Source organism: Mesitornis unicolor, unplaced genomic scaffold (assembly GCF_000695765.1).
Source record: "Mesitornis unicolor isolate BGI_N332 unplaced genomic scaffold, ASM69576v1 scaffold27175, whole genome shotgun sequence".
Taxonomy (NCBI): Eukaryota; Metazoa; Chordata; class Aves; order Mesitornithiformes; family Mesitornithidae; genus Mesitornis; species Mesitornis unicolor.
In genome coordinates this window covers 22,667-37,829 of record NW_010186697.1, presented here as the reverse complement: position 1 = coordinate 37,829, position 15,163 = coordinate 22,667, and the positions used below count along the sequence as shown (strand labels likewise).

Here is a 15,163-nt window from a genome sequence, read left to right as displayed (position 1 = left end):
CGACAAAGTTAACCTCAAAAGGTGATGGAGTAAATAGGTTTATTAACAAGTTCACTGAAATAATTCTTTGGGGGGAAAAAACGCTTTGTAACTTATCCTATGTCTTTTAATTTCTGTTTAGAGGCTCTTATTTTGGAGAGCAATATTGATTTCCTGTGCACCTATTGCCTTTATTTCAGCTTTTACCTATCTGATACATTTCTTCATTACACCTCAGGATGGAGTATCCACCAATTTGGCTAAGATGGTATAGACTCATCTTGATAGAAGCAGGTAAAAGATACACTTCATGTAATGAAGTAAGCATGAGGTAGAAATATCTCTTAATGCTTAGTCATACCAAAGATGCCTGCAGATATCAAGAAGCATTCCACTATTACTTCAGCTTGGAGAAGAGGAAACTGAGGGGTAACCTCATTATTGTTTATAAATTGGTAAAGGGTGAGTGTCAGGAGGAAGGAGCCAGGCTCTTCTCTGTGATGTCAAATGACAGGACAAGGGGCAATGGGAGCAAGCTGGAGCATAGGAGTTTCCATGTGAACATGAGGAAAAACTTTTTTACTGAGGGTGACAGAGCACTGGACCAGGCTGCCCAGAGAGGTTGTGGAGTCTCCTTCTCTGGAGATATTCAAAACCCACCTGGACGCGTTCCTATGTGACCTAGTCTAGGTGATCCTGCTCTGGCAGGGGGATTGAACTAGATGATCTTTCGAGGTCACTTCCAACTCCTAATAATCTGTGATTCTATGGTTTTTGTGGATAAAGAAATCTGAATTAAGAGAGTGGTTACTGATTCTAGTTCATGTAGATGAACTTATTCTTGAAGCTGAGAAGTCATAGCATTGTCAGCAGCCAAAAAAAACCCCAACCTGAACCCTCTATCAGCAAGCTGGGTACCTCTGTATGCCTGCTGGGTGTGACTATCCTACTGGCCAGAGCAATGCTACTAGAGCTGCTTCATGGGAGTTGCAGCCAGCTGGGACCACAGGTGTTTAACCTCAGCAAACACCCTAGGACAATTAGGCTGAGAAGGGGCTAATGATGGGGTGCGTGTTGTGGAACCAGCTTTTTGAAAGTGGAGTCCACCCCTGGGTCTGTGATGCCTTGTGATACCCACTTACAGTGATCTATACTGTTTCCCACAACTGAACAACGTGTAGAATAAATGGTTCTTAAATGGTCTGTATTGAGGTACCTGGTGCAGGTCTGAAAGCTGGAAATCAGTAGCTGCTGCTTTTAAATACTGGTGAAATTAATTGGATACATCTAATGTATGATAGATGGCTCACAACAAGCTGGATTCAGGGGTAAATAGAAGGAAAATGTCAATGAGTAGTTAATGAAGAGTTTAGTGTTCAGGAAAATTTACAGTAGCAAAGCTACATGTAATGGAAAATATATTTCCAGCCTATTTAAAGGTGATCATGTCTTGTGCCTTGCAGAAATCCCCAGAAGATAGGAGTAATTTCTTCCATGCAATCTAGTAAATGGTCTACATCAGCTGAATATATTACAGAAAATGAAGTATTAACAAAAAAAGAAGGTGGGAACTGTAAAATCATCATGAACATTTGACTCTAATTGAATCTATCTGGATCAAACGTGGCAGGTGGGATAGTTAAAAAACCTGTAGTGTCCTAGTATGCTGACAAACTGTGACAAATATATTCTCAAATTTTTTAATATAAACAAGGCAGCACTAATAGCACCATGTTTTTTCTGTGTGTATGTAAAGAATAAGAGATTCTAAGAAGTCTATATTGAGAATAAAGAGTGATGTTATCTAATGACATGACATTACATCCAGAATTCCCTAAGAAGATAAGTTCTAGGTTCTGTATGACCATGTAGAAATTCACAATCCCAATGAAAGCATGCTAACTATTGCAGTGTTAGCTCCTCACATAGGTTCTCTGGAGGAAACATGAGAAGTAGTAGTAGTGATGGTAAGTAATCTTCAAGTCTGGCTGCAAGGAGAGCCAATTCTGCAAGGAACTGCAAAGGTTGCACATCCACGGGCTGTAAGAAAGCTGTTTGAAGGGCTTGCACATGTGGAGAGGGTGGAGGTGGCCTCTCTCCTCTCGTCTTCAGCTTTTTTCAGGAAAAACCAGAGAAACATGCAGGAGAACTCTGAAGACGCCTCATTTTGTGATTTCTCTTACTGACTATTGTAAGGGCTCTGACTGAGCAGCTGCCTTCTCCCATGGCAGAACCCATGGGAAGAGTTGGACTAGATGATCTTTTGAGGTCCCTTCCAACTCCTAACATTCTGTGTGATTCTGTGAACCCTTGCTGTAAGAGGAACCCCTTCCCAAGGGTCTGTCATGGGCAGTTCATGAGAAAACTATCTGTCAGGAATTGTAAGAGCTTTGCAGCCATGTGGGCAGCCTTACCTCTTGAGTGTAGCAGATAGGTACCTTCCCCAGCAAACGTGGTGGGGAGGCAGTAAAATTACTGGAAGCAAACATGGGCCTACTGGGGTGGCTGGGCTGGTTGCCAGTCTCCATTCCAAGATATGTGGAGTTCTTTGCTGTTGCAAAACTGTGCTTCTGTGCTAGATTTGAAACTGTGTGTTTACATGTTATTTGCCACAAGACCCCTATCTGTTCTGTGATACAAGTAGCTTTTGACATTTCCGAGTAAACTGTTTAAATTATCCGTCGGCAGACATTTAAAATGCATCTGTCTAATTAGAGGGCCTTTGTTTATGTTAAGAAAGAACTTAATGAATCCTTGAGGACAAATCTGAATATAATTGCACAGTGTGCTTGCTGCTCTCACAAGCTACTTTGCCAGTCTGCTCAGCACTGGGGCCTTCTGCTGCATTCACATTTTTGTCAGATGACTTCACTTCTGCTGGAGAAACGTGCTGAGCCCTCACTGGGAAGCAGACTGGGCTATAACTCTCAAACACCCTTAGTGAGTGGAAACACAGTCCCAGGGACAATCCCATGGGAATAAAACTGAATAAAGAATTAAGAGTATAACCCAAAGCAAAACAGATTTGTCAACTTTATGCAGAATCCTCTTGGTGATGCATAAACCCTTGAGAAGTCTCCTTATTGGAGTTGTAAGTTCTCCTGTTGCTGATGGTTCTACCCCAAATGCAATCTTGAGCTGCCTCATTGCACCCACACGAGCCAGACTTGGGTGAGGAAGCCTCTTGCACACCTTTCTTCTGGATGAGGTGCTGCTCTAGCTATAGCCTCTGCTCAACCCTCTGCTCTAGTTAATAGCTGAGCAAGAAGAAGACGACCTGGGTACAGTGCCACTGTCAACCTCTGGAGATGGAAGCTGCTCCATCTGACCTGCTAGAAAAGTCCACTAGTGAGTGGGCACAAGCATCTCCCAACCTCCTCAAACAAGAGAGTCATATGGCTGCTTGAGACCCCAAAGGGAGTGGGTGGGCTAGCCTGGTTATTAGACTAAGGCTTAGCTTTCTATTTATTTTTGTCACAATTTGTCTTGTTCAGACAGTAATTACTGAACGCAAGATAAAGAGACAGTCACTGGAAATTAAACTCAGGTTCCCTCACTTGATTTTTCTGACCTATTAACTTACACTTTTTCGGTAAGTGAAAACAATGAAATGATGAACGGGTGATGAAAAAATAATGCAAATAGCTGGTATTCCCTGGAAGGGGGGCTGAGCAGCATGCCCTCAGCAGGTCAGGCCAGTGCTTCAGCCTGTGAATACTTGAATAAGCTTCAACATAAGTTGCTTTTAGCTTTAAATTAACTGCAGAAGGATGGCAAATAAAATATACCATAGCACGGAAAAATCAAAACAAGCTAGATGCAGGATTTTATGTAAAAGCTGAATTAGGTATTGTAACTTCAAGCCAATGTTTGTTACAGTAAATATTGAAACAACCTCCTGAGTCCTGCCTTACAATAGGTACACAAAAATGGGTTATAATGCTTTAAATATTCTTTATATCTTTCAGGGTCTCATTTCAACCTATTTCTTAATATACTTCCTGAACTGAAGAATAAATGGGATCTGAAATGAATTTAATAGGACATCACCATCTAGCCACTGCTGATGGATTTTCTCTTGCTGAAGGTCCTCATTTGTTTGGTAAGTCATCAAATTAGGCTAAAATAGCCAGCTATCCCTTACTCAGAAAACTAGAAGAAAATGCACTGAAATTTCAAGACAAGGACATGTAGTTGACATGTACCATCCTTCTTGAATATTCAGTACCTATGGAAGGAAAAACAAATAATAGGTCTGTGCTTTAAATGTAAATCTGCACACTATTGCTCTCATCATGGCTCATAGCAGAGCATGTAGGTTGTTTTTATAATGCTATTATAGTACCTGAAACCATTGAGCAAAGACAGACCTTTGTATGTAGGCTGGATGTTATCTTCATGTGAGTCATTTAAATCAAGCTAAGCAGATATGTTTTTGGTTAATTTGTAATAAAATTATACTGCAATGTATTTGCATTGCCATGTTATGCAAATTTATAAAAGTAATGTCCCATAAATTAAACCCATTGTCTTACTTATACCATTAAAAACTTATGCTATTAACTTCAATGCACACAAAAATATAATGCAGGCTGGAAAATTCTGCTTGCTTCAGTTCCACTGAATTTTTCAAGGCTAAGCATGGGTTTGTTAATGAACAAAGAATTCTTGGTCAATATTTTGTAAGCATGAGGAAGCTGCATATGCTGTTATATGTACTGCTAAGGGAAAAAAAATAAAAGAATATTTTTTTTTAGCCTTTCTTTTGGCAACAGAGACGGACCTTCATTGAGTAACAAGATACATTCAGGGCCTCACACACAATACAGACCCCCACAGAAAGCTGCAACACTTCAGAAGTTTCCAGTCCAAATAAGACCAGAATTCTGTCTTTTTGAGAGATGGAAAAATTGAAAACATTTCCGTTTCATCCATCTGAAACACTAATAATGGCTCAAGCATGGAGGGACTCATACTTTTCTACTACCCATTAATTCTGGTGTCAGGCCATGATCAACAAAAAGGAGGATGATGATCAAATCTAAGGTGCCGAACTTTATATCCAGTCATCCCTTTAAAAGTCCTGCATGATCGAACTACTTCAGATTTTTGTCAGGAATATTTTACTCCTGATATCTGCTTTTTCACTAATTATTTCTTTATTTTTAGAAAGTAATGATCAGGTAGCTTCAAAAAACAAGGAAGCATGTTAATGTAAAATACTTTCTCTCCACACTGAAATTTTACTCAGAAATTGTGAGGTCTTCAGAAGATGTGTTGTGTCTCCCATTATAGGTACTCAGAGCTTAGCACAATGGAGATTTAATTCAAACTGACATTTCTGTAACAGTAAGAAATAATGTATTAAGGGGTTGAATCAGGGGTCCCATTAAGAAGGACACTTGGCTCTCCTGCTGTGTTTCACTTAAGCTGACTTCTGCTTTGTGTAGCCACTTGGTTCTGTTTTGCAGAATGTCAATCAAGTCTCAGAAGTGAATTCTTTACAAATGTTGGTGTCTTTTGCTTTTATAGCTGGAAAAGAAATTCAGAAATAATATGCAACTGAGCCCACAGAGAAAGTTACTCCTTGTGAAAATATGATTCTGTCAATTCAAGATGCTTGTAGGAAATGGTTTTGCCTCTCAATTTTATATTTGTAAATACTTGCATTTTTTTTGACATTCAGTTTTGGCAGATAGAGAGTTGCGAACCCAAAGAAACAGGAATAATGTTTTTCTTTTAAATGATCCTTAGAATATACATTTCTCCCAAGACTTCTTACACTACAGTTCTGATGTAATACAAGTGAGAAATTGCTGGCTTACAAATATCAGCTTTTATACAAAACAGTCTTCTTTTTCAAAGATACATACTCACATTCTGTAAAAAACCCTTGGAAATACATTGTCTTTTCATTATTCACTCAGTCTACAGGGAAAGTGTTCTTAGACCTTCAAAAACAAATCTAAGTGCATCTCCAAACATTAGCGTCAGGTCCAGGTCTCTCAAAATAAATGTTGTCAATCACGAGTTGGTCGTGCTGTGAACCTCATCACCACGGTAATTCCAGGACACTTCTGTGTACTCGCTCTCAGGATTTCTAGTTGCAGCATGTTTCAGAAGAGTTTAAAGAAAAAATGTTTTCTTCCTTTCGTTAGTTGGAAATTGCAAGTTGCTATTTTAACAGTATTTGTCTAAGGTAAAGTATCTCTTTATGACTTTGGAGTTAGTGTGTTTTAATTGTAGTTTTTCACTTCTGTATTTATGAGACCCTGGAAAAAGGGGCTCAAGATGCAAATGAGGAAGGATCTTTCACCTAGCAGAAGTCAGGGTCCTTTCCTTCCACCTTGTCTTCCTGTAAAATTGCTTTCATTTTTTTACCTCACTACTCAGATGATTAAGAAACGTCCTAGATATCTTCACAGAAAACGTCTTTTTGAAAAAGTTGTCAAAACCAGATATGTAAAATGTATCCTGTATATCATCTGCATGCCAGATAAATGTTTTCTTCCTTGTAGCTCTGGTTTTCCCAGTGAGGGAAAGGGACTCTTTATGACAAGAAATCCCAGAGGTGCGTGGGTCTCTGTGGGAACTGTCCTGTAAAGATACTTCACTTCCGCAGTCAAGCACAGTTTTTATTTCCCAAGCCCCAGTGAATTGAACAGGGCTATGTGAGCACTGGTACAATTTCATATCCTGAACTAAAAGAAAGTGACACACTGACCAATCCACATTTTTGAACCCCTGTAATTTAGGACTGAAATCCTGATCTCTTTTAAAACCTTTGGGAGCTTTGTAGTTCACTTTAGAGCCATGAATTGTCCTGTGGACTCTTCCACCATGATAGACATAGACTGACTGATCTGATCTGAGTGCCTCCACTTTACGCCAGATTGGCTGGACACAAGCTGTGACCTAGAAGATGCTGAGCTGCATCAGTGGAGCACTGTGCTGAAGCTGACAAGCCTTGCTCTAAGTAAATAAGGCAATTCAGCTGTGACTGCAAAAATGTATTTGATAACATCTTTCAATTGCCCTTGAAAGTTTTTCCTATTAGGGCTAATACATGTTAAATACCCATATCTCCATTATCTTACTTCTTCCAGTGGTTATCACTTGCCCTTTTTTACAAGGGATTGAACTAATTTTCAGACACCAAAAATGACTCCTTGGTATTTTCAATGCGGACTGTAAGCTTATATATTTGTATGGCATCTGAAATATATACAGCACTTCACTCAAACTGTCATTTATATGACAATATAAGTAAGTAGCAGACCTTTAAAGTAATAGTCCTATTCTATTTTCTGTGAAAGCACCTTATATAGGAGTTATTAATATGCAAGATATTAAGTGTGAAATTTTAACTATCAGAGATGGATTTTTTGCTAAAAACCTGGAAAGATAAATCAGTACTTTTACATATTTGACTGAATAAAGACCTATTTGAAGTATCTTTGATGGCCTGACAATGTTTTCCTGTAACATCAAAATATAACAAGACAAGAAATGTTCATGTCCCTGAGAAAGAAGTTTTTCTGGGGGTGACAGAGCCCTATTAAAAGCTGTATTGAAATGGACAAGGAAGAATAAATGAAAAATGAAATGTAACAAAGGGGAAAAGAAAGCAATACTGCTAAACTTTTCTTAAATATTTGACAATGTAAGAACAAAAAAAAGAGTAGGATCCAAGTGTCCAAACTGATCAAACAGCTTCAAGATCATAGGATGTGTTAAATAACTACTTGTTTTTAGCACCACCTGGCAGATGATGCAACATCTGGCTTTGTCCCTGCAGAAAAGATAATTAGGCCCATAACAGAACCCCAAATCAAAACAAAACAAACCAACACAAATTAAAACAGAAAATCATCTATGTATAATAATTATGAAGAGAGTCAAACTAAACAGTGGCAATCTGAGGGAAAAAAAAAAGATAAGGAATGCAGGTGAAAGGGGCTCTGAGGATGAAGGTTGCACTATAGAGCAAAGCAAAACCAAAATGAATTTGTGTGATGCTTCCTTTTGTGCACGTGTCAGTCATTTGTGGATTTCAGCCTGGAAAGGAGACTGTTTTGTGAAATAAGGGGAATCTTGCAGTCTAGGGCTTGATTCTCATCCTATTTACTTCCAGGTGTGGTTCTCGGACATACTTTACATCATCACAAATCTGACTTTGGGTCTTAATGGGCTCATCCATAGGGTGGAGGCTGAAAAGTGAAAGAGGCGCAGCATCTTGACTGTCCATCTTGACACTACTCAACTTGCTCTATGGTGCTGTTTCAGATTGCTTTAGTTGGCACCTTGGGCTTACTACAGGGACTGTTCCCAAAAAGGCAGTGTGGATAAGACTGCAGTAGTTTTAGCTCCTTTTACCTTATACTGTCCTCTAACACTCTCTCAGCGGGGTTTGTACCTTCATATCTTGGCTGCCATCAAATCAAGGCAAGTCACACAATCTTCTGACTTCATGCTGTCTCTGTAGTGCCGTGGTGGCACCCAACACAGCCCTCACAATGTTACAGGTGCTTTGAACTAAAATGACATATTAAGCAATAATATCCGAGATCTATGAGGAGGTTGCATGGACCCAGAAGGGTAAGGTCAGCAACAAAGACTATGTAGGGCAGAGGCATCCTGCCCACTGCAGAGAGTGAGTTACCCCTAAGCTACATAGATGAGAATCGATCCCTGACCTTTGACCTTGGAGCAAGGACATCTCTGGCATTCTTCTATCTCATCATGCAGATGTGTCCAGTACAGCCTGAGCACTTTGGTCTCTTTTAGAGAATACAGTATTATTGTTGTGCTTAAAAAACATCTGTTCATCCAGTCAGCTAAAATGTGCTTCTTGTGTTATTGAAATGGCTAATCTATTGCACAGAATCACCTGACATTACTAAATAATTATTCATGAAATTTTTGTTGTAAATAAATCACAATAGGTACAAAATTACAATGGCTATGCCACTTGGAGGCATCCCCTTAGATGCTAATCAAATTTTATCCAGGTAAATCCACACTGGGAACTGGCATTGCTATTGTTTCGGACATTTACAAACAAGTTTCTCTGTAATGAAGTTAATCAGTAAACTATATAACCTCTGGCCCATGTCACTCCTTTGCTAGTCTTAAAGAAAGTTCTCACAGTAACGAAGTCAACAGGATACAGACAAAGCAGAATTAAGAAGTTTTATTTACACATAGTCTTTAGAGGCAAAAAAAAGAAAAAGAGGGAGAAAGGAGGACTGGATACCTTAAGGAGAGTATTTTTCTTCAAGAAATGTTCAGATTGAAGACAACCTAAGGTAGGATATTGTTGTGCTCTCGCTTGGAGTTGTTTGTCATTTGATCTCCATTTCTTCCTTGAAACTATAGGATGCTAGAAGGTTGTTTAAACCAAGCAATCTTTAAAGACCTGCAAATCATTTGTTTGGAATTAAATCAGGATTACAAAAGTGGTTATGCTATGGTTTCTAAATTACTTAAACCTGAATCTTGTTCTTATTTCTTTAAGTTCCTTCATGAATATCCTATAGAGAGACAGATGTTCATATTTTAAATCTGCTTAGGATTTTTTCTCTTCAATTAGCTTGATATTAGTAGACCAATAATTTACTTTAAAATTTGATCTCATTGTAATTTCTGTAGTACTAGACTAAAAACACCTTCAATCTGCACATAATCTCAGTATAATTCTGCTAACTGAAAACACTTTTAGTTCCTACAGAAAAAATTCCCTTTAATTTTTACAAGTGCTTAAGCCTATGTCAAATACTTTTTCAAGTCTTATGTAAAGTATTCTTCGTAAAACTTAAAGGAACAGAAGTAAAACTCTCCAATGAGTTTCAGTTACAAGTGGTATTGTGGAAAAATAGCTGTAAAATTATGACCACATCCATGTGAAGGTTTCACTTTGATATTAGTAAGCTTTCCAGATATTTGTAGAACATATAAATGTTTCAAAATAGTTGATACCACACAAACATAAAATATTGCCATATTCCAGTGATCTCATTTCTGATTTCACTTTCACTGCTTATACTACTGCAACTCCAGCAATTTCAGTGGGCTGGCTTTACAGTGGCATGAGACCAGCCTGTCTTGTACAAGAGCATATGTACATTCCTGCTTGCAAGATAAGATTATGTTTCTCTTGTGATAAGAAACTACTTGTTCTAGACTTGCATGTACTTTGCAAAGCATAATTACAAAAATCAGTGTGTTTTAAAAATGTCACGCAGAACAGAGCAGTTCACTGTATGCCTCAGAAAGCAGACCCCCTTCAGCTTTTGTGGGAAGACTTGTGCACACGGAGGGTTGGGGAACATGGCTCAGGTGATGCTTTTTGGATCAGGTCATATTTGTCTCAATAATTTCAAGGCATCTAGTTTCTATTTCAACCTCATAATTTGTTTCAATTTTTTTTTAGTTAATATTTCAGAGTAAAAGGACTTTTCACCTAAAAAAATATGAAACACTTTCATTTTGAAATAATCTGTATGGAGCACCTCCACAGTTTCAAACAATTATTTTTAGGAATTATTTTATATCACTAATTCTTTGAAGCAGGCTATTGGAGCAGCTCTTTAGCAGTCCTGAGTTTTTTTAACAAGCCTTGAGATTATTTCTTTTGCTGTGGAAGGAGTGTCACATTCTCTTCTTGCTCTTTCAGATACCCAAGCAGTTCAGGAGGCTGGTGCAGAGCTTTTGTAGAATTTCCTGTGGATGGCATAAAGTGAAAAATCAACAATTTTTTCCTTCTCATTTTGAGATCATACCACTTTCCTTCAGAAAACTCAATCAGCTAAGTAATTACTAACTAGCAAATGACATAGTAGGTCTCCATGGTGAACAGATTCCTTTCCACAGAGAGACTGAATGATCTGGATAATGATTATGTATCCCACAATTAACACCAGTGTTTGTACCTGAGGTACCTTGACCAGCTTTAATGAGCAGCAGTCTCAACAAATAATAAATATAATTAAAGAAAGATCATTCACTCTTTAAACCTATACCAAAACATAAAGTTCAGCAGCAAATCATTGCTGTCCTCATCCATTACGTGTTTTGTCACCACTGCAGCTTGCACCTATCAGTGACAGTTCGCGTTTGATGGATGAAGCTGTAACTTCACCTCCAGGCTCTTCCATAGAGTTCCTGGATGCCTGCATTTTTTCTTAGGTCTCTGTTTGTCTATGCAGTTTATTTAAAGGGCATAAACTTGGGTTTGGGGAGTGCCTTCTGCTGTTCTACTTCTGCTACTGTAGTACTCAGGGCCTTGGCCTCTTCTGGAGCAACTAAATGCAACCATCGTTAAGATAATTGTTAATAATAAATGGCACCATCATTGTCATTTGGTTTTGTGCCACATTTTCCCAGACATACATCTTGCTTCTTATTCTTGAACTGGGACCTGAACATTTGCTATGGGCAAAGATGTGCTGTGGACAATACATGAATCCAAAACACTTGTATGGCTCTGAAGCCATAGGAAAGGCATCATGAAGTAGGAAGGGCAGAAGGCTGCAGAGCAAGAGTGTGAGACCTTGAAAGTGAAAAAGAAGGTGAAATGAAAAGGTTAGTTTCTGGCACTAATTGAACTGAGTCAAAAGAGAAGGAAGGACCCTCTACTACAGATTTTATTCTTTGTAACGTTACAGATGTTCCCTCTTCTTAACTGTTGGCTCTTTTTAATTGCTTCTGATTCTTCAGAAGAGAAGGAGACTTACCATGGAACTATTTTATGTCAGCAAAAATGTTTTTGGAGTGCTTCTGAAGCACTGTTAAGTAATGGTCATCAATGAACATTAGTAATTTCCTTGTAAATACTGCTGTTTACTCCAGTAAAAGTGGGACTCAGCATCATCCTGAAAATATGCACTATTTTTCTCAGATTCTTTTCTTGGAACTAATGAAGGAATTGTGTCAATGTTTTCATGGAACAGCAAGATGTGGCTTTCTTCAACAGATAATATGTAGTAGTTTGCAAATAACTTTTAAATTACTCTTTTCAGCTGGTTGACATGGGCTTGATTTTAATTACTCCATGCAGGAAATGCTACATGCTGTTGTACTTGCAGTACAGAAAAAGCCTGAGATTTAAGTTGTTTGCACTTTTAAACCCACTATTTAGTGGGAAAAGTTAAGGCAACCTCCAGATACTGTGTCAATCCTGACAGGAAAGGATGTCATTCCTTGTACCACTGCCAGGTTTGTTGTTGGCTCAGAGGTGAAAAATGCTAGCTTACAAAGGTGCGTCCTATGGGAACTGCACAACTGCACTGAGTGTCACAGGCTTGAGGCGCTGGAGACCAGGCTGCAGAGGCTGGCTGGGTGGTCACTGGAGGCTGGATGGCAAGAAGGTTGCACTTCACTGCTTATATTAGGAATATCTTCCCTGCTCCTTCATGGTAATTTTACTTTCTCCTTTCAGGCTCTTTTTGAAGATTTATTTCATGTTCTTCATCTTCTAATTAAGCCTCACTCTTGTATTTCCCCAGTGCACTTTTTCCCTGTCATGATGTATTTAGTCAGCATTAAATATAAATTAACTCTATGTTTGAGTCTTTATCTAACTTTCACCAATGCCGCAGGATTTTTTGACTTTTGTTTGGATTTCTTTTATTCTGCTGTGAGACCCCCAGGATGATTTTCTGGGTTGCTGGCTTTTCTGTGGTGGGGATTGGTCTTTCTCATAAACTGAACATTTATACACTTAGCTGTACACTATCTTTCAAGGTTTTTTTTTTATGTAAGTGCTAGTGCCGAACATTTTCCCTATTAATAAAGGAGTGGCTAAGAATGGCTAAGTTGCGTTTAAAATATCTTGCAATCTATTTGCGCAGGACCAGGACCACACCAAATCTGAACTCAGATAATGCAATCCTTATGATTATGCCTTGTCTTCTAAGATGGATGTCTGGAAGTAGAAACTTCTCTGATAACTGCAGTTTCACAGTAGTAATAACAAATTTTTGCATTATTATTTTCCAGGTGTCCTTTCAGAGCCAATGAGTTCTCCAGTGCAAGAGGCAGATGTGTCACCTTACACACAGTACAACAGTGTGCCATTTCCCCAAGTTCAGCCTCAGATTTCATCACCACCTTATTACTCCAACCTAGGCTTCTACCCTCCACAGCATGAGGAATGGTATTCCCCGGGGATGTACGAGCTCAGAAGAATACCCTCAGAGACCTTTTTCACAAGGGATACAGAGATAATAGATATCCCTGCAGCCAAAAAGCCTAGACTGGGTCACTCCACAGGAAGAGTGAAAGGAGAAGAGCTCTGCGTAGTCTGTGGTGACAAAGCTTCTGGGTACCACTACAATGCTCTTACTTGTGAAGGATGCAAAGGTAAGATGAAATTAATTACAGAATATAATTTGGCTAATAAGCACAGCAGTTTCTGAAATTTTCTTTTTTTCTTTCTTGTTAATTTTATCTGAGTCGTTATTCATTTTAGAAATTTACATTTGGATTTGGTGTACACTATTCTGTATTTTCATCAAGACATATTAACAGTGTCCTCCACCATTGTCCTGTGAATACAGAGTACAGCTGGCCAACCTACAGCTCTTAAGTCATCCTTAGCTCTTGGTAAAATGAGGAACAGATTCTGTGTGGAGGCCTGGCATCCTGGCTCTGTCTAGGCAGATGTTGATGCTGATCTCTGCCTGTGGGAGGAACCAAATCCATGGAGGCCCCTGAGAGTTCAGTGCTAGGCTGCCCTAGAAATCAGCTGTGATTCCAGCCTAAATGCCTCCTGTAGTGCACATTGAAGGGAAGTGAACGCTGTCAGCTCCCACCTGCAGACTGTTCCCAGAGAATTTCTTTCCCTCAACTCCCAGAGGAAATGGCAAGTGTCTTCACGCTTGTGAAACTAAAGGATTTCTAATTCTAGACTTACTTCTAAGGATAGCTCTTATTCCTAGGGAGAGAGCTTCTTTAGCAAATGGGTGGTATCTGTAGGATAAATATCTTGCTTCTCAGAAGAACAGTATTCACAAGTTGGTGTCAGGATAAATGGGATATGGAAATTCATTGCCATTAATAGAAACATAATTGCCAGATATTTTAGCAGACAGGGACAAAAAGGTTATGCTGATGGAATAGCTATTATACCTTAAGTTGGTTACTCTGTGACAGGGCTGAGGTACATTATAGAAAGAAAAATAATGTCCCAGTTTTTCATTCTATTCTGTGAATAAATATTTCACTATCCTTTCTGTTCTATGGATAAAGGCTAAAGCATGGACACTACTGAAGCACTGAAATAGCTTAATGTGGAGGTCACTGTCACTTAGAGTGGACTTTGACCTAATTTGTGGGGTTTGCTTTATTAATTACAAATTCATTTCTGAGAACACAACAGACCACACTGGTCAACCACTCCAAACATGAATTCAGTCAAGGGTCACATAGTTTATCTCAACAATTCCAATAAATAAGATATTTATTTCTTTCTGATGTGTGAATAATCTCAAAGTAAAAAAAAATGAATTAACTCATACAAATGCTGTCAATATAAACCAGACACATTTACTTTGTTAGTAAGCTATTACTACTATTTATTAACTTCATTATTAAATGTCTTAGTAATTTTTCAAAGTCTTATAATTGCCAACTATGGAATTTGTAAGGAATGTTTCTAGGAGAGAGGTTAAAGCCATCAGGTATGTACTCAGACTAAAACCATGGTGAAAGGAAGTACATGTTCATCTCTCTACTGATTCAGTTTGAATCACTCTACATAACCATAAGTTTATGGCTTTATTGGGATAATTTGTTTTATGTTTTCACTCTGTTTCATGACTGCAACATCAATTGCAAAGCATAGTATCCTTGATCAAATGTAGTAAAAGTTGAATTATTTAAAGATACAATAAACTTTAGAGGTGATTATAGTACCAGCTGATTCAGTAAAAAGATATGCTGAGGATGGTAATTCTGTTTGACAAGGTGAAAAGATACTGTTTTCTAGACTTGTGATCATTCTTGTGTATTTGTGGAATTTTTCACATGTGTATACATTACATATGACCAAAACTGGGCTCTGTACTTCAGTTGTGCTCTTATCAGTGCAGTAGACAAACTGTCTCACATCTCATAAAGTATGAGGTTAGTCCTTCTTTATGGCAACAGGACTTAATTCGTACTCAACGTGTGTTCAAAATAA

General features: G+C 38.5%; 1 protein-coding gene across 1 annotated transcript in view; it reads left to right on the top strand.

The window, feature by feature from the left end:
• Positions 1–15,163, top strand: part of NR1H4 (nuclear receptor subfamily 1, group H, member 4) — a 39,777-nt gene that overhangs the window by 2,319 nt on the left and 22,295 nt on the right. The window contains exons 2-3 of the mRNA XM_010185222.1: positions 3,948–4,081; positions 12,979–13,341. Of these exons, the coding sequence (XP_010183524.1) occupies positions 3,997–4,081; positions 12,979–13,341 (448 nt within the window). The 5' untranslated portion in view covers positions 3,948–3,996. The remainder of the gene's footprint in view (positions 1–3,947; positions 4,082–12,978; positions 13,342–15,163) is intronic.